The sequence below is a fragment of the Panthera pardus genome, unplaced genomic scaffold (assembly GCF_024362965.1).
Source record: "Panthera pardus isolate Hobbes unplaced genomic scaffold, ASM2436296v1 HiC_scaffold_3, whole genome shotgun sequence".
Taxonomy (NCBI): Eukaryota; Metazoa; Chordata; class Mammalia; order Carnivora; family Felidae; genus Panthera; species Panthera pardus.
Genome location: NW_026526876.1, coordinates 43726475 through 43752423, shown reverse-complemented (window position 1 = coordinate 43752423; position 25949 = coordinate 43726475). Strand labels below are relative to the sequence as shown.

At 39.2% G+C, this 25949-nt stretch overlaps 1 protein-coding gene across 1 annotated transcript in view; it reads right to left on the bottom strand.

Annotated features, from left to right (window-relative positions):
- Nucleotides 1-25949, bottom strand: part of ANKFN1 (ankyrin repeat and fibronectin type III domain containing 1) — a 300608-nt gene that overhangs the window by 229373 nt on the left and 45286 nt on the right. Inside the window, exon 2 of the mRNA XM_019415690.2 lies at nucleotides 11665-11705. Within this exon, the coding sequence (XP_019271235.2) occupies nucleotides 11665-11705 (41 nt within the window). The remainder of the gene's footprint in view (nucleotides 1-11664; nucleotides 11706-25949) is intronic.

The following is a 25949-nucleotide window of genomic DNA, read 5'->3' as shown; positions in this document are numbered from 1 at the left end:
GAAAATATTTAAATAGAACACTTGTAAATTGTATATCAATATAGTTTTAAAGACCACTACTGAGTAGAGTATGCCTAGAATTGAACATCAGAAAATCTATGAATATAATCTACCACATGAATTAATTAAAAGAAAAAAAACTATATTATTTTCTCAATAGATGTAGGAAAATACTTGATAAATTTCAACACACAATCCTTATTAAAAAAATTTGTTTTTGTAAACAAGAATGAGGAAGATCTTTCTCAATTGAATAGAAATCATTTAACCAAAACATACAGCAAATATTTTTCTTAATAGTGTAATTTTAAATACTTTTTTATTAAGGTCAGAAACATGTCAAGGATGGCTGTCATCACCCTGGTATTCAGAATAATTGGAAACCCACAAAAAATAATAAAAACAAACAAAAAATCAAAGACACAAAAATGAGAAAGAATGACATCAAATTACTCATATTTGCAGAATATATGATTGTCTGTAGGAAATCCTTAGATAATCTACAGAGATACCATTAAAACCTTTGGGGAAGATTAACAGGGTTGTTGGATTAAAAACCAAACCTTAAATGACACATCGGACAAAGGGCTAGTATCCAAAATCTATAAAGAGCTGATCAAACTCCACACCCGAAAAACAAATAAACCCAGTGAAGAAATGGGCAGAAAACATGAATAGACACTTCTCTAAAGAAGACATCCGGATGGCCAACAGGCACATGAAAAGATGTTCAACGTCGCTCCTTATCAGGGAAATACAAATCAAAACCACACTCAGATACCACCTCACGCCAGTCAGAGTGGCCAAAATGAAGAAATCAGGAGACTATAGATGCTGGAGAGGATGTGGAGAAACAGGAACCCTCTTGCACTGTTGGTGGGAATGCAAATTGGTGCAGCCGCTCTGGAAAGCAGTGTGGAGGTTCCTCAGAAAATTAAAAATAGACCTACCCTATGACCCAGCAATAGCACTGCTAGGAATCTATCCAAGGGATACAGGAGTACTGATGCATAGGGGCACTTGTACCCCAATGTTTATAGCAGCACTCTCAACAATAGCCAAATTATGGAAAGAGCCTAAATGTCCATCAACTGATGAATGGATAAAGAAATTGTGGTTTATATACACAATGGAATACTACGTGGCAATGAGAAAAAATGAAATATGGCCTTTTGTAGCAACATGGATGGAACTGGAGAGTGTGATGCTAAGTGAAATAAGCCATACAGAGAAAGACAGATACCATATGGTTTCACTCTTATGTGGATCCTGAGAAACGTAACAGAAACCCATGGGGGAGGGGAAGGAAAAAAAAAAAAAAGAGGTTAGAGTGGGAGAGAGCCAAAGCATAAGAGACTGTTAAAAACTGAGAACAAACTGAGGGTTGATGGGGGGTGGGAGGGAGGGCAGGGTGGGTGATGGGTATTGAGGAGGGCACCTTTTGGGATGAGCACTGGGTGTTGTATGGAAACCAATTTGACAGTAAATTTCATATATTAAAACAAAACAAAACAAAACAAAAAAAACAAACCTTAAAATCAACTGTAGTTATAAATAACATCAATAACCATTTAGAAAAGGTGATAGAAAAAAGATCAATCACATAGCAATGAACTGTAATGAGTAATAAATATACTAGAAGTAACCATTATAAAGGAAAAACAAATAAAGGTTCATAAAAACATCAAATACTCTGCACAGCATATCATGCTCATGGATGGGAAACTGTTAACTCTCCTGATTGATCTATACATTCAATGCGATTGCAATAAAATTTCTAATAGAGACTTTTGTGGAAAATGACAAACTGATCTCAAAATTCACTTGAAAAAGTAAAAGGCAAAGAATACCCTACACAATACTGAAGAAAAAGATCAAGGTATAATACCTTGCCCTCAGATACTATGAGTTAACAGAAAGCTAGAATATTTAAGATAATGTGTTTCAGGTGAAAAGACAGACCAACAGACTACTGGACAGACTTAGACTCCTTAGATTTATGGAAGCCAAGTTTAATACAGAGATGGTATAACAATTCAATGGAGGAAATCAGGACTATTTATGAGAGTACCACTAGTTTCCCATAGAGAAAAATTTAAATTTGGATCTCTACCTCACACCATATGTAATATAAATTCCATATGAATCAAAAACATAAAGTGGAAATCAAAACTTTATAACTTTTAAAACAAAATATAGAAGAATAAGTTTACAACATTAGAATAGGGAAGAAATAAAACCCAAGTGAAATGTTCAATCACTTAGATGCCATAAAATGTAAATATCTCCATAATAAAAATTAGTACATGTAAGTAAAAAGTAGGTCAATGCCTAGGAAAAGACATTTACACATAACACACAAAAGTTTATTATCAGAATAGATAAAAAACTTCTACAAATCCATAAAAATAGAACAGCAACTAGCTTACAGATAGTAAAGGATGTGAAAAGGCAATTCACAAAAGAGGAAAACTGAATGACCTATAAACATATAAAAAATGTTTAGCTTCACTAGAAATTAGGGAATTGAAAATTAGAAAAATTAAGATACCATTTTACACCCTTCGGGTTGAAAAAGTTTGACGTCTGAAAATAACATGTTAGCAAAGATTTGGGAAGCAGGAACTCACATGAACTGCTCATGGGATTACAAGCCAGTCAACCATTGGGAGAGCAATTTGGCATTATCTAGTCATTATCTAGTAATGTTTATGAGGTACATACCTTATAACCTAACAATTTCCCAGGTAAGTACCCTGGAAAAAAAAAATCTACTCAGGGGCATAAAGCTACCAGAATAATCACTGAAGCACTGTTTTGTTTTGTTTGTTTTAATAGCAAAAATTGGCAATAGCCTAATTGTTCATCAGTAGAACAAATTAATAAACAGTACTGTATTTACACAAAGGACTATTATCTAGATTTCAAGTAAATAATCAGAGTCATGTGTCCACTTGGCTAAATCTCAAGAACATAATGTTGACTGAAAAAAATATGCAGAATGGCACATCATTTATGAAAACTTAAAAGACTGTGGATATCACTCATCAATAGATAAAACATGGATAAACACACAGGGTTGTATTTTTCTCTGTGGAGAAATGATACAGCAGAATAGGATCAGGAAAGGGAGCACATGAAAATGTAATAATATTTGTAACATTTTTTTTTCAAATCCATAAAAATGTGGACGAAATATTGGAAAATTAATTGTGAGTGATACTACATGGGTATTCCTTATATTCGTTTCTTGTTTACTTGAAATATTTTATAACACTTTGTCTTTTTAATGAAGGGGTTTGTGGATACTGCACTAAAAACGTGAATCATTGTGTCTGCCTGTTCATAGCACTATACTGTGGGTGCTATCCTTGCCCACACTCTTTGTTTATCTTGTCCTGTACCTTCTCACAACTCTGCTGGAGCCACAGCTAATGGAACTAGGGATGTTTTCAACTGACAAATCCCACTCATTCTGGCCAGTGTCCTACTGAGGAACAAAGATCTGAACCACATGATTTCTTTCCTTGACTTCTGGAATTGATGTGTATTCCCCCAGTGGGACGCAGAAGTAAAATGTCCTCTCCTTGATGTCTGCGCCTGTCATTTTGGGCCACATGCAATCTGAGGAGTAAGTAGATGAACCTGGTCTACAGAAGTAGGCGAGACCACAAAGAGAAGCCTGGTTCTTGATAACTTGTTTCTTATGGAGCTCTCCAATTCAGGTTAGTGTAAAGTCAAATCAAATTTTGTTTTCTGTTTGCAGATTTCATTAAATATTTATATTCCCACAATTATCTCCTCCTCACTCCCTTTTAATCTGAGCTTTTGGTTTTGTAGCCTAAAAATTGTTTAGAAAAGACAGAATAATAGCTTCTTTAAGTCAATAATCAATACTAAAGGTGAAAACATATTTTAACAGTGAGGGAGGTCAAAAGTGGCTTCTGTACTTGGGAGATAACTTCTGGTCTTCAGTAAAACTCTAAAACATATATTTTTTAAAGCTAATAATTTATCACTTGGGAAAAATTATACTTGTCAATATTCAAAGTTATATCTTACCACTTCCACCCATTTCCTATCCCCAGTGCTGTTTAAAGACAAAGAGCACTAGAAACGGCCTGGCCAGTAGGCAAGCGGCATTTGTTAGACTTTTGGGAATTTGTGAGCTGATTGTTAAACATGGCCATTCTTAAAAACTGAATTATAAAAAATTATAATAAAATTACTTGTATTAAAGACAAAGGAAATACATCAAATAAAAAGCTTCTGCACAGTAAAGGAGGCCACCAACAAAATGAAAAGGCAACCCACCGAATGGGAGAAAATAGTTGCAAATCATGCAACTGATAAGGAATTAATATCCAAAATATATAAAGAACTCTTAGAACTCAATGCAACAAAACAAAACAAAAAACAACCTAACACTTGAAAAATGGGCAGAGGGTCTGAATAGACATTTTTCCAAAGAAGACATTCAGATGGCCAACAGGTATATGACAGGCTGCTCAACATCGCTAAATATCAGGGAAATGCACATCAAAACCACAGGAAGATGTCACCCTTGTGTATTCTTGGTGGGAATGTAAATAGGTGAAGCCATTGTGTAAAACAGTATGGAGGTTCTTCAGAAAATTAAAAATACAACTATAATATGATGCAATAATTCCACTTCTGGGTATTTATCCAAAGAAAACAAAAACTTAACTTGAAAGGATATACGTACCCCCACATTCATTGCACCATTATTTGCAACAGACAACATATGGAAACAACCTGAGTGTCCATTGGTAGATGAATGGATAAAGAACATGCAAGATGTCTGTCAGTCTATATCTATCTATCTATCTATCTATCTATCTATCTATCTATCTAATGGAATATAATTCAGCTCTGAAAAAGTGTGAAATCTTGCCATTTATAACAACATAGATGGATCTTGAAAGCATTATGCTAAGTGAAATAAGTCAGACAGAGAAAGACAAATACCATATGATCTCACTTACATGTGAAATCTAAAAAACAAACAGACAAAAACCAAAAGCAGAGTTCACAGGTACGAAGAACAGACTGGTGGCTGCCAGAGGCAGGGGTTGGGGGTGGTGGGTGAAATAGGGGAAGGGGATCAAAAAGTACAAACTCTCAGTTGTAAAATAAATACGTCATGGGAAGGCAAAGCACAGTGTGGAGACCATACTTAATAATACTATACTGCACATGTGAAAGTTGCTAAGAGAGTAAATCTTAGAAGTTCTCATCACAAGGAAAATATTCTGTAAATATGTATGGTCATGGACGTCAACTAGACTTTTATAGTGATCGTTTTGTAATACACACAAATATCAGATCATTCTGCTGTGTGCCTAAAACTCCTGTAATGTTGTATGTCAGTCACACCTCAATAATAAAAAAAAGGAAATACTCAAAACTCATCACTTCCTGATTTTTGAGGAAACAGTCTACAGTATTCAAAAACTATTACCCAATATGGTAAAGAAGTTGCTCACATTAGTAATCCACATTTATATGTAAACTACATTAATTCATCAATTACAGCCATAGGCTGGCTACAGATATGACTTCAGCAAAAATCAGTGAAAGCATTCTGTGAGAATCAGTTGGCTACGTGGAATTTACAATACAGTGTATTAAATATTTTATTTTATTTGTAAATTGTGTGCTACACATCCATTATGTCAGTAAATATAGACACACACATACATATACGTATGTACACACACACACACATATATATATATGTATGGACACATGTGTGTGTGCCTGTGTATATAATTTATTCCAGGAGCAGCCTAGAAGGGCAACATTGAAATTTCATAAGAAATGGAATTGTTGGAGACAGAAAATAATAGATAAGCAATTTATTAATCCCTGGAATTGGGCATTTTTGAAAGAGAAGAGGCAAGTAAGGAAAAAAGCAACACAAGCTTTCATTAAAATTTTTTTGAAGTTTTATTTATTTAAGTAATCTCTATACCCAATATGGGGCTCAAACTCACAACCCCATGATCAAGAGTCACATGCTCTTCCCACTGAGCCAGCTAGGCAATGCACTAGTATTTCGCTACAGAGAGCAGTAGGGAGAGGAAGAAGCGAGATTTTTGAGCAGCTACTATGAGGAATTTGGATAAAGGTCTTTAGGATATTTTTCTGTGGAATGTGATATAATTCCGCTTTAAAGGACTTTAATAAAAATTTACATTGTTTTCATCTGTTTAGATTTTTGTGTTTCCTTTGAATACATACCTAAACTTAGGGTCCATGAAGCATTTGAGTTATAGTTAGGTTACACAAACATTTTGATCATAAAACTATTATTTGGAGTCAATATGGGTTCACTATGAATAAACTGCCAAATTGCCTTTGTTCTTCTAATGATAGCATGGTTATACTAGCATAGCTTGACAATAAGAACAAAAATGACAACAATACAACTATTACCATCACTAATTATTGTTTTTAATTATTGATAGCTGTTCTATATTCTTTACACAGATTAATTTGCTTAAATATCACAACAACCTTATAAGGCAGATAAAATAATGTCATTATTTTACAGATCAGGATGTGGACCTAGAAAGGTAGAGTAACTTGCTCCCAAGCTCATAGCTAGCAAAATCTAGTAAGGTTAGAATCCAGGCAATCTAGCCCTGAAGATCATACCATTAGTGAACTATATAATGCTACAATATTTCCCAACATTAGCAGTGTAGTGTGAAATTCATCTTACTCTTCATTTCTAAAGAGTACCGATAACAACCTAAAGTAGCTGTCAGGGTGCTGGAAAGCTGCCTGCATCAGATATTGTTGGGTGATTTCATGAAAGCACTTTCTGAGCCTCTGCTTGTTTAACAGAATGTTACAGACATTTCAGGAGAGACAAAGATGAAAATGAATAAAACATGGTTCTGCCTCCGAAAAGCTTAAAATCCAGGTATACACCATTTTTGTCAATCTCTTGAATGAAGTCAAGAGGCAAATCAAGTATGTCCCAAAACTGAAATAGGGTTTAAAGTAATTCAAATTCAAAAAGCTTCTAAGAATCTCCACTACTATTCTGAAATTAATGTGTCACAGGAATAAATGTACAAGTTTGTTGTAGTATTCAAAACCAAGTGCATAAATATAGGACTGGAAAAAATCCGTTTTTATAGCAGCTTTTATACAGCATATCTAGAGGTCTTAGGATTAACCTCAAGACTAAAGTGCTATTAAAATTTCTGATGTACTCTTAGGTTATAGTAATAGAAATAACATGTCCAGAACAAGAACTTTTTTTTGTTTTCTTGGAGCTCTGCAATGGTCAGCCATCTTGGCAGGGATTTTTTTTTTTTTTTTTTTTTTTTTCAGTTCAGGACGTAATATTTTAAGAGGGACATTGAAAAATGTGACTGGAGCAAATGGAAAAGGATAACTAAACCAAGTCATATGAAGGATGGCTAAAGCAACCGGGGATGTTTAGCCTGGACCAGGAAGGCTCAGAGAGTGTATGGGATCAGATTCCAAAATATTTGGAGGGTTGTCATGTGGAAGAAGGAGTCAACTTCTGAGCTGCTCCAGAAGGCAAAACTAGCACAAGCCACCTGAAGGTTATCTCAGGTTAGTAAAAGAAAGTTTGAAGTGTTGAGCTATTAAAAATTATTGAACCTCCATGGGCTAGAGAAAGGGGTCCTAGAGAGGATGTTGTGGGGAAGACGGCTTGGGGTGGGCTGTTGAACTGCATCGTGTTGAACCACCTTCCCAAATTAAAATCCCATGATTTATAATGGCATAGCACAAACAATTCCCTAAACTTTTAAATTCTTTTTTTAATGTTTATTTATTTTTGAGAGAGAAAGAGAGAGAGAGAGAGAGCGAGCGAGCATGCACAAGCTGGGGAGGGACAGAGAGAGAGGGAGACACAGAATATGAAGCAGGCCCAGGCTCTGAGCTGTCAGCACAGAATCCGAGGAGGGGCTTGAACCCATGAATTGAACTGTGAGATCATGACCTGAGCTGAAGTCAGATGCTCAACTGACTGAGCCACCCAGGTGCCCCAATTCCTTAAGCTTTTAGAATACATACACAGGAAAATATTATTTTCCCCAAATACACAAAAACTACAATTCACATATGAGTAGCAATTATCTTTATATCCCTCCTAGAAGCAAAAGAAGCAGTGACATTTGGGTCATGAGAAGAGACGAAACAAACAGCCTGTGCAATTGCCTCTGTGCAGAGAAAGCCTGGGAACTACAGGCATAAGCCCCGGCCGGGAATCTGCTCTGTGGAGAACAGGGGGCTGTTTTCATACAAGGAAGGGAACAGAGAAGGAATACAAGGTTAACGCTGGATGTGGCTTTAAATCCTTCAGCACAGTGCCTAGCGGTCATAAAAAAAGCAAACACAAGTCAGCAAAACCTTTGCAGAGGTGATGAATAGAAATAGAACATATTACTCTGGTCTAGATAAACGCAACATGTTACATCCCCGCACTGCCTCTGCAGCATGGGCCACAGACCTTCCTCTGTAAAGAGCATTTCAGGCCTGGGGAAGAAGAAAATGCAACCAGAACACAGGCGAAAATTCTGGCACATGGATCTTCAGGTAAATTACACAAACCAAATTAACACAATTGGCAAGTGGGCACCTAGAGATGGGGTTTTGAAAGGGAATCCCGCCAGAGACAGGAGTGAAAGGGAGCTGCCAGAAGGGACTGCTCTAGGCTGGTTGAATACAGGACAAAGTAAGAGAAAAAATGGAGATTGTCATCCAGACAAAGCTCAGTGGAGAGTCCAGAAGAGTCAAGGGGAACAGACCTTTGCCTAGCCCACAAAAGCCCCAGATAAAATCCTAACCATACTATGCAATTTATTAAAAGTTTTCTTCCCCACTAACCAACCAGCTTCCACTAGTCTCAAGCATTCTTTCTGACTTATTTCATTAACATTTCCTTCTTTTTCTGGAGTGGTCAGAGCCCCAGGGAATCTCTTTCTCTCTCCTCCCCCTTCCCCCCCCAACCAGTGGGGCATTGAATGAGAGCCAGAGTGTTGTCTGTGTAAAGAGAAATTGCAAAACCACAAATTGCAGAAAATCGTTACTGCCAAAAATCGAAAGGAACACACAATATCACCATGCCTCTTAAAAAGCAATTGCGCATTTTACAGGCCTCTGGATAATTCAGGTTTGTTTGGCAACTTTCTCACCCATACCACCCAGAAGACAATTCTCTTCCACCAGAGGCAGTGGTCCCAAAGAATATTTGTAGTTAAAGAGAAACAAAAAATGTGGGTGCAAGTCCTTCCAGGGGCCTTGCTTTGGCCCAATACGGTTCTATTTGATTCTATTGTGTAGTATTGATTTTAAGATCCAAAGTTTGCCCCTCCCAGATTCCCAGGGATTCCTGCTGAGACAGAGAGAGAGCCTCCAATAATGTAACAAGAATCCCTTAAAGACACAAAGCACTTTCAGATGGCAAAATCTTTCTGAAATGTTACCTTATGTGATTATCACAACAACCCTTTGACAGAGGCAAGGAAAATGTTTTCCCTTTCTCCTCCTCTAACCCATAATAAAGACGCTTTGAAACTGAGGGGTTCAGTAACATTCTCAAAATCATACCACTTCTGAGGGAGTGATCTGGGACTCAGACATAAGCCTTCTGAGTTTTAGTCCTGAGTTCCTTCTATCACTTATCCCCTTTCTCTGTGGGGGCATGCCTTCCTGACTTGGCTATGGCTGCTCTCCTTCAGAGGAGTTGGGATTTTATGTGGCCCATACACATTTCCAGGGCCTTGACTTGGAAAACCTCCTGCCATTCACTACAGATTGAGCCTTGTCTGAATGCGTGCTGATTAGGTCGTCTTCCATTTGTATTTGTTGTATACTACAATCATCACTGGGGTAATGCCAACTCCTGAGGTACTGATCGAGTCTGGCTGCCAAAATGAACCCAAATCACAATTGCCTGGTGATTTTAATGTGTTTCCATGACTCCATGGGTCAGACCAACTCCCCACCAGTTTAGCTCAGAGATGACGTGGAGAGGTGGGAAGAACTGTTTTTGTCTGGATGGTGCAAAACTCTGTGCAAAGTTGCTGCTCAGAGTATTTGCTAATAAAGGGGATCACCAAGCACTTTGTATGTCCTTGAGAAAAAAGTGTGAAAGTAAAGTGATCACAGATTAACCTCCTAACATGGAACAGCTAGCCATTTCTCTCCCCACCTGGGAGATGCAAGGTGCTTCAACCAAAACTTTGATAAAGAGATCTTGAGGTAGTGGTCACATATGTGTTCATAGTTGCATACTTGCAAATAATGACTAAAAATGCTATCTTAAACTACCTTCCGTCTAATTGTCACCATGAACATATTCCAAATATCTCTTAGTATTTAACATTAAACCATTTAAAATCAGTGATAAGCCTAAGTAGACACATACAGTGTGAGAAAGAGCTATGGAATATGAATATGGAGGAAAGTAAACACAGACTGTTCTCCTGAACAATTTCTATGTTCAAAAGAAAGAATACAGTCAGACGTTAACATGTGTACAAATAAAATACTTATGATGGCACATGAAAAGGGAGACTGCTCCTAAAATCTAACATGGCTTCACAGGCAAAAGCTGCTTAAAACATTCATAACTTGCAGGTGTCTTGATGATGCAATAAAGACCAAAGTGATATAACACAGAAATTGACATTTTAAAAAATTCCAGTGAACACAGATACTTTGACATAAAATCTGAATGGTTTTAATAAGGATGCATGTTGCTTGGGCTAGTGTTTGAATATTTGGTGTATAGCAATGGGATCAATCCATTCTAGAGAACAGACAAAATATATTATCCACACATTCTTGGTTTACCTGGCTCAAGGTTGTTGATCTCCTGCTTCTACCTTATGGTTGTTGATCTTCTGCTTACTTATCTGTAGTGACAAGCAAGTCACTACCACTTGAACTACTTTTGAATAGCTAGAGTCTTTATCCTGAATTCACATCTATCCCCTGCTTTTTGAACTTGAGTATTATCAAATTATTCCAGAGACAGATGGAACATTCATATTTTGAACTCCCAGTTCGGACCCGGTGTAATTTTATTTGGTCTTTTAAAAAAGAGGGGGTTTGTAATTTGGCTATAGACACTGAGAGTACCAAGAGTAAAGAAACATAATACATGGAGATTCGTTCTAGAAAGAACACGGGTTTACAGAGCGGCTGCAATGCAGTACACACAGGGAGGCATTATTAAGATAACTACTCTGCTATTAAATGTGAAACAGCCTGTGACTGTGAGGAGTGACCGGGCAAAGAGTAATAAATTAGCCATTTGAGAGAAGCTGAATATTCAAATGTTTGGTGTCACATGATCATCATATCTAAAAGAATACTGCCTAATGTCTCCTCCTCACTTTTTTTTCTAGCTTTTTAGATGCAATGTAGTGGCAGCCATGATTGGGTTCGATCTGTTTCCCAAACGGTTTATAAAATATCACACGATGCTATACAAACCAACAGTGTGAAACATTAGATTCACACTGAGGCTGCATTTGTTGAGCCAGGCTTTAAAAAGGCAGCAATGTGAGATGGGAGCCTTAAAGATGAGGAGGTTTTAGGAATTAGAGCTGAGAAGGAGATACCATTTCAAGGAGGAAATTTACTTACATTTTGCTGCAAGTGAAATGCCTGTCTTTAAAGGGCAGCCTCTGAAACAAAGAGAAAAACAAAAACAAAAAACAAGCGTGTTAAAAAAAAAATAGAGAGCAACCAATTCAGAATGAAAAAGGCACTGGATTGTCTTTGAAGGTACAGCCACTGACTGAAAACATGAGGGGCCCAGAGATGAAAACATTTTTATTGGGGAACTCTTCTTAGAGGTACAGAGAGAAGTAGCCCACAAAGAAAACATGCAAGTCAACTGTCATATCTCACCACATTCTCAGCTCCCTGTCCTGGACCCTCCTAGAATTTCCAGATCCCTTGATGCTCACTTTGTCTCCCACATCTGATCCTAGCTAGAGAGAAATATGGAGAGTCTAGTTGCCTAGTTCAACGGCTTAGACTCATCATTCTCTGGCTTCTGGTTCATACTGACATTACACCTTATTCTCATAGGCCCAGCTCTGAGACATTGTTCCATTAAATTAAGCTCCTCATAAAAATTATGCTCTTCTCAATTCATGCTTATTTGGGTAAGTGGACAAGTTTTCTTTTCCAAGGAATAAAAAGCTATTCTGGGGAGTATTGGGGTGGGGGCACTGGAATCGATGCCAGGTTTTTCCTTATTCAAGATGGCAGTAAAAGAAGAAACAATTAGACTGAGCCTGTGCTTGGAAGGAGTTTGCCAGTTGTGCAGGCAATTTGTTCGGTGTGGCAGCCTACCAGACAACTCAGTTTGCTTCCAAATCCATTTCCCCCCCTTTGGATATACTGTGGTTATATCCAAAGGGGGTCCTTTTCAAAGTAGTAGATTTAATTGGGAATGGCAAGTAAGCCCCCATGATTGATATGAACAATCTGTGTACTGAGATTCACATGATTCTGGGTCATCTCTAAGACTGAACACTCAAGTCATGGTGTCCTTGGACCTACAGCAAGATCTGCCATGCCCCCCTACGTGGATCTGGATAAGCTGGATTAGTGACTTTGGCGAGCAGTATTTTTCCAAGCTCTGCCATTTTAATTTTTTTTTTTTTTACATTTATTTATTTTTGAGAAACAGAGTGAGACAAAGCGTGAACGGGGGAGGAGCAGAGAGAGTAGGAGACACACAATCTGAAGCAGGCTCCAGGCTCTGAGCAAGCGGTCTGCACAGAGCCTGATGCGGGGCTCGAACCCACAAACTGCGAGATCGTGACCTGAGCCGAAGTCGGACACTCAACCGACTGACCCACCCAGGCGCCCCCAAGCTCTGCCATTTTTAGTAATAGTGTGCCTTTGACAAATTGATTCAGTGCTCTGGGATTGATAGAAATAATAATGTGGCTATTTCAAATAGTTGTAAGAGTTAAGTGAGATAATGCGTGTGAAATAAGTGCTACTTAGTAGCACTTACTGTTATTGTTCTTATTACCAGAAGACCTATCTGGGAAAACAAATTAAGAAGATATAATAAGTCCATGATATTGGAGCTGGGAGAGTGGCTATGGAGAGAGTTTTGCTTGGGTAAGATGTCTCCTCTCTTGACCATCTGCACTGTACCATTGTCCCAGATTTCTCTCCCACATTGCCTTCTTCCACTCTTCGTTTCTCTAACCGCTGAGTGTAATTCAGGTTAGATTAACATCCACACTGGAAAATCCCTCAGTGTTTTAGCAAGCCACCTAATTCCACATTTACTATCCATGGACATGGTTGGGGTGAGGCTCCTAGGCTGACAAATTATTAAATTATTGAACTATTGACCCCAGAAAGAACCGGCATAGTTCTTCTTTCAGAGTTCTTTACATGAGGTAGGTGCTTGATACATTTTTATTGAGTCGACTATTTTAGATGGATCCTATGGTGTGACTCAATAAGATGTCATATGCATCACCGACTAGGAGGAGTTAGAAACACTGCTCTGACAGACAACACACACCCCCACCTCTCCCTCCTCCAAACAAAAAAGTGTACTGAAAATTCTTCTCAAATTGTGCACCCTTCAGTTCCTCTAAGGAACTTGTTGCTAGGAAACAAATTTAGACAGCTCTCACCTGCTGAGGAAAGTTTTTACTACTGCTTCAGATAACAGGTTCTTCTTTAGTGACAAAAGTATTAACAAAGAAAACTGTCTGTTACTTCACGGATTCACTGGACAAGAGCTGTTTCTTCATTTGGGCAACAATTTCATGGCAATATCATTGATTACCCTGAAAACTATTCAGAGCTGTCCTTGAGACTGCATTATGAAGCCACCTAATGCAGTGGTACTGATCATTTTTCTTGGGGTACAAAATAAATAAAGCAATCAAGTACAGTGTGGGTGGTGGTGAGGTTTTATAGACTACAGAGGAACATAAAAGCTTGCTTTGGCTTTCTATGCTTATTTCCACATTAGAAAAAGAAATACCTGAATTCTTAAAGAAGAGAGCATTTAAAATGAATAATTAACTCATTTGCTAAATGTGTATTCAGTGCCTGGTATGTGTAGCACACTGTGCTAGGCCCTGAGAATACACTGCCTGCTCTCATGATAACATCTGTCTGGTAGGGGAGACAACTGGACAGTTTGGAGGGATCGCATGATGATGTAATGCAAAATCACAAGGTGGTCAGAGAGGAGGGGAGGTGGTCTTTGATGATCCAGTGTGGAAAGAGAAATCAGGGAAGTCTGATTGAGGGGAGTGTTAGGATAATATCTGAAGAAAAATTCATATTTAATAATGCCTGTTGATGTTGCTGAGTCTTAATGCATCAGGAACTGTCCTAGGTGCTTTGGCATGTACTGATTCACTTGTTACTGCTAACCACCCTAGAAAGGAATTCAGCCTTTCAAGGAATTCCTAGAAAGGAATCTGGTTTGAATACCTCAGGGTGGGAGTTAAAAAGCCAAATGGGGGTTCCTGGAGCACACCAGGCAAAAGGACATCATCAGTGGCATGGGGCCCCGGACAGGAGGAACTCGTTCTCCTTGAGGGACCGAGAGACCAATACCACCATTTGCCTTATTTAGCACATCCTTCAACCAAACCCATTCTTCCACCATGGGAGTCCTTAAAGAATCATAGATGGGGCCCTTCTGATATCAGTCCTGGATAACTTAAGTTACAGAGGCCTTGCCTCCGTGTTCCCACCTTGTGGAGATGCAAGGTCCTCTTATCTCTCTGCCCTGAACCACACCCACCTAGTACCCCTGAGCCACCCTCAGAGGACATGCAAGGTCAGCATCTGGGTCATGGTCACACATGGGCCTGATCCACGTGGAATGGATCTTATTCAAAGCCCTTGGATTTTCTTGGTCTCCTTGCTAGGACTTCAGATTCCTATGCTCTGACAGTCACTGGGATTTATCAACTGATGGTCCTGGAGCAACTGATCTCTAGGCCAAAGTATTCAACTAAGGGATTCTACACATCACCTGTTTATCTTAACTTCTTACCCTGGTTCCTGTGGCTGATCCCATCTGGTTATGATCTGTAACCTACAACTGACACTCATTAAAAAAAATAGACTACTTAGTAATTTCAGAATGTTCTATGCTCATTGAAGTATCTGGTTTGAATTGCCTGCTATTTAAAGTTTTCACAATATGCAAAAAATTGCATCAATGCAAGTATAACTGTTTGAATGATATAACATATGGAATAAAATTTCCTATGTATCTATTCCTCTCTACAATGCACAATAAAATAAAGTAGTTCCTACATGTCCAAGATTATAAATTTTGAGATGAAGTTGCTACCACTTTCTTATTCTGAATTTTGAAAAAAATTTATTTTATGTTAATTTTACTTATTTGCTTATTGCTATGGTAGGAATACTTATTCTCTATTTCACATATTCCCAGGAGTGCTGAGACCAGTTTTTTTTAATTACCTGGGAAATTAATTTAAGAATGAACAGGGCCCCTGGGGGGCCCAGTTGGTTAAGCATCCAACTCTTGGATTCAGCTCAGGTCATGATCTCACAGTTTGTGGGACTGAGCCCCGCATTGGGCTCTGGGGAAACAGCAAGGAGCTTGTTTGGGATTCTCTCTCTCCCTCTTTCTGCCCCTCCCCTGCTCACTCTCTATCTCTCTCTCAAAAAAATAAATAAATAAACTTAAAAAAATACTTTAAAAATGAACAGATGCCAGTACCAACATTTTTGTAGCTATGTTTCCTAGGGCAAGTGAAACAAAAGCAAAATTAAACTACTGGGACTACACCAAAATAAAACACTTCTGCACAGCAAAGGAAACCATCAACAAATGAAAAGGCAACCTACTAAATGGGAGAAGATATTTGCAAATGACATTTCTTTTTTTTTTTTTTAATTTTTTTTTCTTTTTTTTTTCTTTTTTTTTTTTTAATATATGAAATTTACTGTCAAATTGGTTTCCATACAACACCCAGTGCTCATCCCAAAAGGTGCCCTGCTCAATACCCATCACCCACCCTGCCCTCCCTCCCACCCCCCATCAACCCTCAGTTTGTTCTCAGTTTTTAACAGTCTCTAATGCTTTGGCTCTCTCCCACTCTAACCTCTTTTTTTTTTTTTTTCCTTCCCCTCCCCCATGGGTTTCTGTTATGTTTCTCAGGATCCACATAAGAGTGAAACCATATGGTATCTGTCTTTCTCTGTATGGCTTATTTCACTTAGCATCACACTCTCCAGTTCCATCCATGTTGCTACAAAAGGCCATATTTCATTTTTTCTCATTGCCACGTAGTATTCCATTGTGTATATAAACCACAATTTCTTTTTTTTTTTTTTTTTAATTTTTTTTTCAACGTTTTTTATTTATTTTTGGGACAGAGAGAGACAGAGCATGAACAGGGGAGGGGCAGAGAGAGAGGGAGACACAGAATCGGAAACAGGCTCCAGGCTCCGAGCCATCAGCCCAGAGCCTGACGCGGGGCTCGAACTCACGGACCGCGAGATCGTGACCTGGCTGAAGTCAGACGCTTAACCGACTGCGCCACCCAGGCGCCCCAAAACCACAATTTCTTTATCCATTCATCAGTTGATGGACATTTAGGCTCTTTCCATAATTTGGCTATTGTTGAGAGTGCCGCTATAAACATTGGGGTACAGGTGCCCCTATGCATCAGTACTCCTGTATCCCTTGGATAAATTCCTAGCAGTGCTATTGCTGGGTCATAGGGTAGGTCTATTTTTAATTTTCTGAGGAACCTCCACACTGCTTTCCAGAGCGGCTGCACCAATTTGCATTCCCACCAACAGTGCAAGAGGGTTCCTGTTTCTCCACATCCTCTCCAGCATCTATAGTCTCCTGATTTCTTCATTTTGGCCACTCTGACTGGCGTGAGGTGGTATCTGAGTGTGGTTTTGATTTGTATTTCCCTGATAAGGAGCGACGTTGAACATCTTTTCATGTGCCTGTTGGCCATCCGGATGTCTTCTTTAGAGAAGTGTCTATTCATGTTTTCTGCCCATTTCTTCACTGGGTTATTTGTTTTTCGGGTGTGGAGTTTGATGAGCTCTTTATAGATTTTGGATACTAGCCCTTTGTCCGATGTGTCACAAATGACATTTCTGATAAGAGGTTCATATCCAAAATATATAAAGCACTTATACAACTCAATACAAAAAAAAAAACAAAAAACAAAAAACAAAAAACAAATAATCTGATTAAATAATGGGCAGAGGACCTGAATAGACATTTTTCCAAAGAAGACAGACAGCCAAGAGACACATGAAACAATGCTCAACATCACTCATAATCAGGGAAATGCAAATCAGAACCACAGTGAGATATTACTTTACACCTGTCAGAATTGCTAGAATCAAAAAGACAAGAAATAATAAGCACTGGCGAGGATGTAAAGAAAAAGAAACCCTTGTGCACTGTTGGTGGGAATGTAAATTGGTGTGGCCACTGTGGAAAACAGTATGGATGCTCCTCAAAAAATTAAAAATAGAAGTACCATATGATCCAGTATTCCACCTACTGGGTATTTACCCAAAGAAAACAAAACCACTAATTCAAAAAGATATATGGACCCCTATGTTTATTGCAACATGACTTATAGAGCCAAGATATGGAAGTAGCTCAAGTAATCTAAGTGTCCATCTATGGATGAATCGACAAAGAAGATTATATATATTATATATTTATAGAATATACTTATAAATATTATTCGGCCTGAGAAAGAAGGAAATCCTGCCATTTGTGATTTGTGACAAGATGGACTGAGATGGGCCCGAGGGCATTGTAGTACATGAAATAAATCAGAGAAAGTGTCCATTGGCAGATGAACAGATAGAGAAGTGGTACACACACACACACACACACACACACACACACACACACACTGGAATATTAGTCAGCCATAAAACAGAATGTACTCTTGCCATTTGTGACATGGAGAGACCTAGAAGGTATTATGCTTAGTGAAATAAGTCAGAGACAGAAGGAAAAATATCATATGATTTCACTTGTATGTGGAATCTAAAAAAGAAAAGAAACAGAAAAACTAAAAAAGAAGAAAGATACCCATAAATTCAGAGAACATTCTGATAGTTTCCAGAGGAGGGGGGCTGGACAAAAGAGGTGAAGGGGAGGGGTGAGGTACAGGCTTCCAGTTACAGAATGAATAAGTCATGGGGATAAAGGCCACAGCATAGGCAACATAGTCAGTGGTATTGTAACAGTGGGGAAAAAAAAAGAATGAACTGATGCAGGTTTTATATAAAGAAGAATATGCTAATTATCAGGTAATAATAATACTATGTTATAAATGGCGAACTCCTCTTCACTTTGATCAAGTGTTCTTTAAAACCTGAGACTATGTGCTATAGGCACAGGGATCAGATGTTGAGTTTGAGAGCCCAGGGCTCCCACACTGGAGGTACAGGCAGTCGTCTAAGAGGGTCATGAGTTGGAGTCTCGATTCTCCCACTGGAGGTAGAGGCAATGGTATCAGAAGGCCATGAGTTGGAGTCTTGGTTCTTCCACTGGGAGTAGAGGCAATGGTATCAGAAGGCCATGAGTTGGAGTCTCGGTTCTCCCACTGGAGGTAGAGGCAATGGTATCAGAGGGTCATGAGTTGGAGTCTCTGTTCTTTCACTGGAGGTAGAGGCAATGGTATCAAAAGGCCATGAATTGGAGTCTGGGTTCTCCCACTGGAAGTAGGGGCCATGAGTTGGAGTCTCGGTTCTCCCACTGGAAGTAGAGGCCATGAGTTGGAGTCTTGGTTCTCCCACTGGAAGTAGAGGCAATGGTATCAGAAGGCCATGAGTTGGAGTCTGGGTTCTCCCACTGGAAGTAGAGGTAATGTTATCAGAGGGTCATGAGTTGGAGTCTCGGTTCTCCCACTGGAAGTAGAGGCCATGAGTTGGAGCCTTGGTTCTCCCACTGGAAGTAGAGGCAATGGTATCAGAGGGTCATGAGTTGGAGTCTCGGTTCTCCCACTGGAGGTAGAGGCAATGGTATCAGAGGGTCATGAATTGGGAGTCTCGGTTCTCCCACTGGAGGTGGAGGCAATGGTATCAGATGGTCATGAGTTGGAGTCTGGGTTCTTCCACTGGAAGTAGAGGCAATGGTATCAGAGGGCCATGAGTTGGAGTCTCGGTTCTCTCACTGGACACAGAGGCAATGGTATCAGAAGGCCATGAGTTGCAGTCTCGGTTCTCCCACTGGAGGTAGAGGCAATGGTATCAGAGGGCCATGAGTTGGAGTCTCAGTTCTTCCACTTATTTCCATGTGATGTGCTGCCAATTATTTAACCTTATGCCTTTTATTCTTATGAAAGCACATATACATACATCGATGTTTGTGTATCTCACTGCCTTTGTCTATAAAAGGCAAATAAGAGGAGCACCTGTACCTCCCCTGAGATTGTTGTGCTTTTTAGAGGAATATGCATATAGAGGACTTGGCAGAGACTTTGCCCATTTTAAGTGCTTAACATATGACACTTAGATTTATCTTTATTGAGCCCAAACTGAAAAATTACTGTAGGAAGAATTACACTTTCCATTTGGATCAAAATATTCTGTCCTAGTTCCTTAAGTGGTTACAAGAAATGTCATCTCCAACTTCTTTTGTGTTTGACTTTGGGTCTTGATTTGACCCAAAGTGGGCTCTTCTTTAAAAAGTCAGAGTGGATTGCTTTTTCACTTCCTTCTTACAGTAGTTTTTGTTTTTCCCACTAGTGTTTTAAGAAGTTTGTAAACATTTCTAATTGTTTCTCTTACGGTATTGGAATCCCACTGCCATTTTTTTTCTTTTTCTAGTCTTGACCCTGCCTTTTCCAAGAATGCAGCAAACCCTTGCATATCCTTGCCACATTTGCTTACAAATGACCTCTTATGCTTTGATTTTTTCCAGGTTTAACTGTTAAAAAAATTAAGGAAGCAGTTTCTTTTTATTTATTTATTTTTTTGAGAGAGTGAGAGAGAGAACAAGCAGGGGAAGGGCAGAGAGAGAGCAGGACAGAGGATCTGAAGCAGGATCTGCACCAACAGGCTGACAGCTGAGAGCCTGATGTGGGGTCAGACTTATGAACCATGAGATCATGACCTGAGCTGAAGTCAGACGTTCAGCTGACTGAGCTCCCTGCCCCCCAAGCGCTCCAAAGAAGCAGTTTTTACTACAGAAGATTTGGAAAATACACAAAAGCACTAAAATGAAGTAAAAGAGTCCACAGCCTCACCTCACAGATTTATTCTAAAGTAGATAAAGAGGTAAGCACCTTGCCTCCCATTTCCCAGAGATAATTACTGTCAATAGTGTGTTAGGGTATCATTCTAAAGTGTTTTTTATGCTTATGAAAGCACACATACATATGTAAACCTTTTACACATACACACATGTGGTTAAAATGTTTTCAACAAAAACAAGGTCATGTTATATAATTCTCTCTATATATGGCTTTTTGTTCTCTTTTTAGTATATTTGTGGAGATACATTCCAAGTTGGTATATTTGTTTAGTGGCTAAATAGAAATCCATTTATGGACACGCCTTAATTTATTTAACCAATCCCATATTGATTAGTGAACATTTAAATTTCTTGGGATTTTTTTGCTATGACAATGAGCTTACAATGAGAAAGCATTTTGAACATCAGTCTTCAAGAAGGTTGAGCCTCTTCACCCTGTACCAACAATAAGTATCCTTCATAAGTATCTTTCATTTTGCATTCATAATTTCTATTTCTTTGCATTTTTCTTCTCTATGTGATAATTCTTCCATCTGAGCTTCAATATACTTAATTCCGTTTTTAGCAATGTTTTTGAGTTCCAAGAATTCTTTTTTTTCCCCTCAGATTGTTCCTTTGTAATAACTTTCCCTAGTCGCCCTGGGAATCTGTGTTACTTTCTTTTAGAGTTCTTTTTATTTCTTCCTTTAAGGATACCTCACAGAGAGCTACCTGTTCTGATTACATTGTTCTTTCCCTCTTCAAACTGCTGAGTCATTTTTAATGCTTTGTGCATTTTCTCTCCCCACAAACTCTGCTACTTGTCTGCACACATCCAGATCTCCTGATCTGTAAGGGAGGAGAGGCCCTCAGCACATATGCAGGTAAGCTGGGGTGGGGGTGGGGGTCTTCTATGTAGTAATGGGTCTGCAACTGGTGGCAGGTAAAGGAAGAATCTTTTCTTGGTGAGTGAGCTGGCAGACTGGGACCCCTCCATTGAGTGGTATAGGGAGGTCTATGACTTACCAGGATCCTCCTGGCAAATAGGGAATATAAGCGTTCTCTTCAAGGTATACACAATTGATGTAATCTTTAGTTATGGTCCTCTCAAAAACAAAACACAAAGCAATGGTAACAAAAAAATGACTCCCAAACAACATAGAAATTTCTATATTGAAGCCAAGTTGACATGTCAGACCAAGTGTACACTCTTATCTTCAGGATAAAGAACATTAAGAGACTCATATAAACATGGCACTCGCAGAAAACATGTCAATAATATTGTGAATTGTAGTCTATCTTTCATATGGACATATTTTGGCAAAATAATTGTATTTCACACACTACTCAAATAATATACGCTAATTATCAATAGCAACAAAGTAAGTGGTATTTTTTTTAGTCAACCATGTACTTGTTTACCAAATACATATCAGATATTTAAAACGTGTTCTAGGTTTTAAATATAAACCACTGACAAAACACAGTGACTGTTTTATCACCAAGGCATTTGCGGTCTGTGTTGCATGGAAGGCCTATCAGCAAATGACTCCACAATGATAATGACATGTGGTAACCACTAGGATAGAGCTAGGCCTGTGGTATTCAAGGAGTAAAGGATATTCTTTCTAAAACAGATTAAGGCAGATTTTTCCAAAGAAGGGTCAAAATGGGTTTGTGGAAGAAAGAAGTTAAATGTTAAGTACGTTTGGGAAACACTGGGTTAAAGATGGTTAAGTGGATCTTTCTAGTATAATCTTTTTCAGAGGTTTTAATAGTCAAATATTTATTACAAATTCTAGGGAGTGGTAGTGTCCTGAATGTATGGGACTGAAGAACCCTTCTTCCAAGCATTCTGAGGGACACACCTGGGGAACAATGGCCTAAGTGATCCAAGGGAGCTCTCTTAGAGGAGTACCTTTGGAGCTGAGACTCCAAGATGAGCAGGTGTGAGGCAGAAGAGGTTGGAAGAAAAACAATCCATGTAAAGGCACGGAGACAGGACATGGCTATGACAATACCAAGTGGCTCCAAAGAGCTAAGCCAAAGGTCACGTGAAAAAGTGACCAGAAGTAGGTACAGAGATAAACAAGAGTCAGTCAGATCATTCCATCCAGGTAAAGGGTTGAACTTTAGCCTGAAAGCAAGAGAGGTATTTAGATGTTCTGACACAGGGGAGAGGTATGAATGGATTTGCTTTGTCAAAAACCCTGGGAGCACCTGGGTGGCTCAGTTGGTTAAGTGTCTGACTTGATTTCAGCTCAGGTCATGGTCCCTCAGTTTGTGGGATGGAACATGCATTGGGCTCTGTGCTGACAGTGTGGAGCCTGCTTGGGATTCTCTCTCTGCCCCTTCCCTGCTTGTGCCCACATGTACATGCATGCTCTCTCTTTCTCTCTGTCTCCAAATAAATAAACGAACATTAAAAAAAAAAACCCAAAAACATCACCCTGGTAACAGTATAGCTGTGCATTCATAGTGAAGTTGCCTAGAGAAAGGAAGAGTGGTCAGGAGGAGTTCTTGAAATAACCCAGATGTCAGTGTTGAGGGAATGAGCCAGGGGAGAAAGATGGATGGATGGATGGATGGATGGATGGATGGGAAGGAAGGAAGGAAGGAAGGAAGGAAGGAAGGAAGGAAGGAAGGAAAGAAGGAAGGAAGGAAGGAAATAAGGAAAGAAGGCAGGATGGGAGGAAGGGGGGCTAAGGAAGCAGTATCTGCAGGACCAGGAGTCCAGTTAGATGTGAGGTGAGTGGCAGGTAAGGGTTAGGGGACACTGGGTAGGTGATATAGTCATACAGTGATGGGGAATACGGGAGAAAGAACAGGTTTGGATTGAACCTAATGGCTCACTTAGGAGGTAGAATTCAGGTGAAAGGGGATGGAGGCCTGAGCCAAAGCTGTAGCCAATGCTTGGACATGTTGAAACAGAAGAGCCATTGGAATATGTAACTGTTAAGATCCTAACAGGTTAATTTATTAGAGATACTAACAACTCTAGGAATCCACAGGTTAGGTAATTATTCCCTAGGAAACACATATCTCATTTAGGAATTCTGTACCTCAAGCCCCTCAACTGACAAAAAGATAAGTATGAATTGTTTTTAAACGAACAAAACATGGTGAAAAAAAAATTAAACCCAAACGGACTAGCTTCTTTTGCCTTCTACAGGGGGGTGAATTAGTCATATGATGGAAAAACAAATCCCTATTTCAGGGTTTCTCAACCTTGTTACTACTCACATTTAGGGTCAGATAATTCTTTGTTATGGTGACTGTCCTGTGCCTCACAGAATATTTGTTTAGCAGTGTCCCTGGCCTCTACCCACTAGATGCCAGTATTATTCCTCCCCTGATTGTGACAACCCAAGTGTCTCCAAACATTGCCACATGGCCCCAAGGGACACAACGGTATTCTCCTACCTCCCACCCCGCAGGTCAAACCACCACTCTGGACTTTCCCTTTGACAAACTGTGGTGGCATTTGGAAGAACTCTACTAAGTCCTTTATGCCACTAAAGAGTGAAACCCAGAGGAGCAGACCTTTTGCTTCACAGAACGTATTAATGAGTTTGCAAATTCAAGGTTGGCCTAGACCTTGAGTAGATGGTGTGGGAGTTACATTCTGTTATAGAAGGAAGTGAGAGGAACTGAATTCCTAAGTAAACTGAGGGCACCTTGTTGAGCAGCAGTGGGGCTGATCTCTTACAGAAAAGAGAATGGTGAGAAATTCCTAATGGCTGGTGCTCTGGAAAACAGTGTGAAGGTTCCTCAAAAAATTAAAAATAGACCTACCCTATGACCCAGCAGTAGCACTGCTAGGAATTTGCCCAAGAGATACAGGAGTACTGATGCATAGGGGCACTTGTACCCCAATGTTTATAGCAGCACTCTCAACAATAGACAAATTATGGAAAGAGCCTAAATGTCCATCAACTAATGAATGGATAAAGAAATTGTGGTTTATATACACAATGGAATACTACGTGGCAATGAGAAAGAATGAAATATGGCCCTTTGTAGCAACGTGGATGGAACTGGAGAGTGTTATGTAAGTGAAATAAGCCATACAGAGAAAGACAGTTACCATATGTGTTCACTCTTATGTGGATCCTGAGAAACTTAACAGAAAGCCATGGGGGAGGGGAAGGAAAAAAAAAAGAGGTTAGAGTGGAAGAGAGCCAAAGCATAAGAGACTCTTAAAAACTGAGAACAAACTGAGGGCTGATGGAGGATGGGAGGGAGGGGAAAGTGGGTGATGGGCATTGAGGAGGGCACCTGTTGAGATGAGCACTGGGTGTTGTATGGAAACCAATTTGACAATAAATTTCATATATTAAAAAAAAAAAAAAGAAATTCCTAATGGCTGGGAAGATGGAGAACACTGAATGACAGGGATGCCTAATATTCATTCCTAAACTAGTCACTGTTCTGCAGTGGTGCTAGACTCCCCTATTGTCCCAAAGTCTGAAAATGGGGCCCCAAGCCAGATGCGGCTGTGAGCACGTCCACTCTCAAGGTTTTGCAAACATTTTCTGCATGGGGCTTACGTCACTGTCCTTGCCATTGTCACCCTCTACTCTTTCTTCTTATATTTTCCTTTTTGTTTCTTCCTCTTCTTTCACCACATCCTACAGTAAAACTTTCATTCTTTGAGGTTAATTTCTTTTACTAGAATTACCAGTAGGCTTAATTTCCCTGTGGGATGCTGGATTCCTTAAGGGCAGGTGGCTAGACAGACTCTTCAGACTTGACTGCACAGAGGTCAACATAGAGATCCTCTCACCTGGTCTCTCTCTTTACAGATGGGTAAACTGAGGTCTGGAGGGTTACAGTGCTTTGTTTTAGGAACAAAGCCTACTTAGAACTTTTTGGTTCCTGATTCTGTGTTTTTTCTAGCAGAACACACTGCCTAGGAAGTCACTTCTCTCTGATTAGCTGGTACCAGTCTCTAGAAAGGTCTCTGATTTCTACATTAGAGGCTTCAAGGTAATAACCCTGCCAGAATAAAAAAAGCAGAATACAAGCTACTTCACTAAGGTTTCACTCCAAGGATATCTTAAAACTTCAATTCCTCTCAGATCTTTCCTCCATGACATCATTAAAATATTATCTGGCTCACAATATTTTCTACTTTAAACACTTCTCAAATTTTGATCTCCTGTCAGCTGACAATATAGATTCATAGAGCCCTTTCATGTCTCACAGGCTACTGTCCAAACCTTATAATTAAATAATGAATTTCTAAGGATTAATTATTCAAATGTCAAAGAGATGACTTTTGGTGAGGAATGAAGTATTTTTCAAATTTACTATAGATAATAGGAAAGCTGATTAATTAATGGCCAGTGTTTACATTTCTAGCCATCAATTTTAATGAAACATTTCCTTTGAAGTCACTTATGGAAAATCTTGAACTCCACATACACAAAGCTTAAAAATCACACTGAAGTTCTTTCTTATAAAAGTGACCTCAATTGATATTGATCTATAACTCTTACAGCAGGAAAGCCATGGCTCAAATTCCTATGAACCAGAGCACAAACCTAAGCAACTTCTTATTCATATTTTCTCCTCTGTAGTGTCTAGCAGAATATTAAATGCATAGTCACTCTTCAATAGTTTGTAGCTAAATGAATAAACCTCCAGGCTTTCCCTGCCA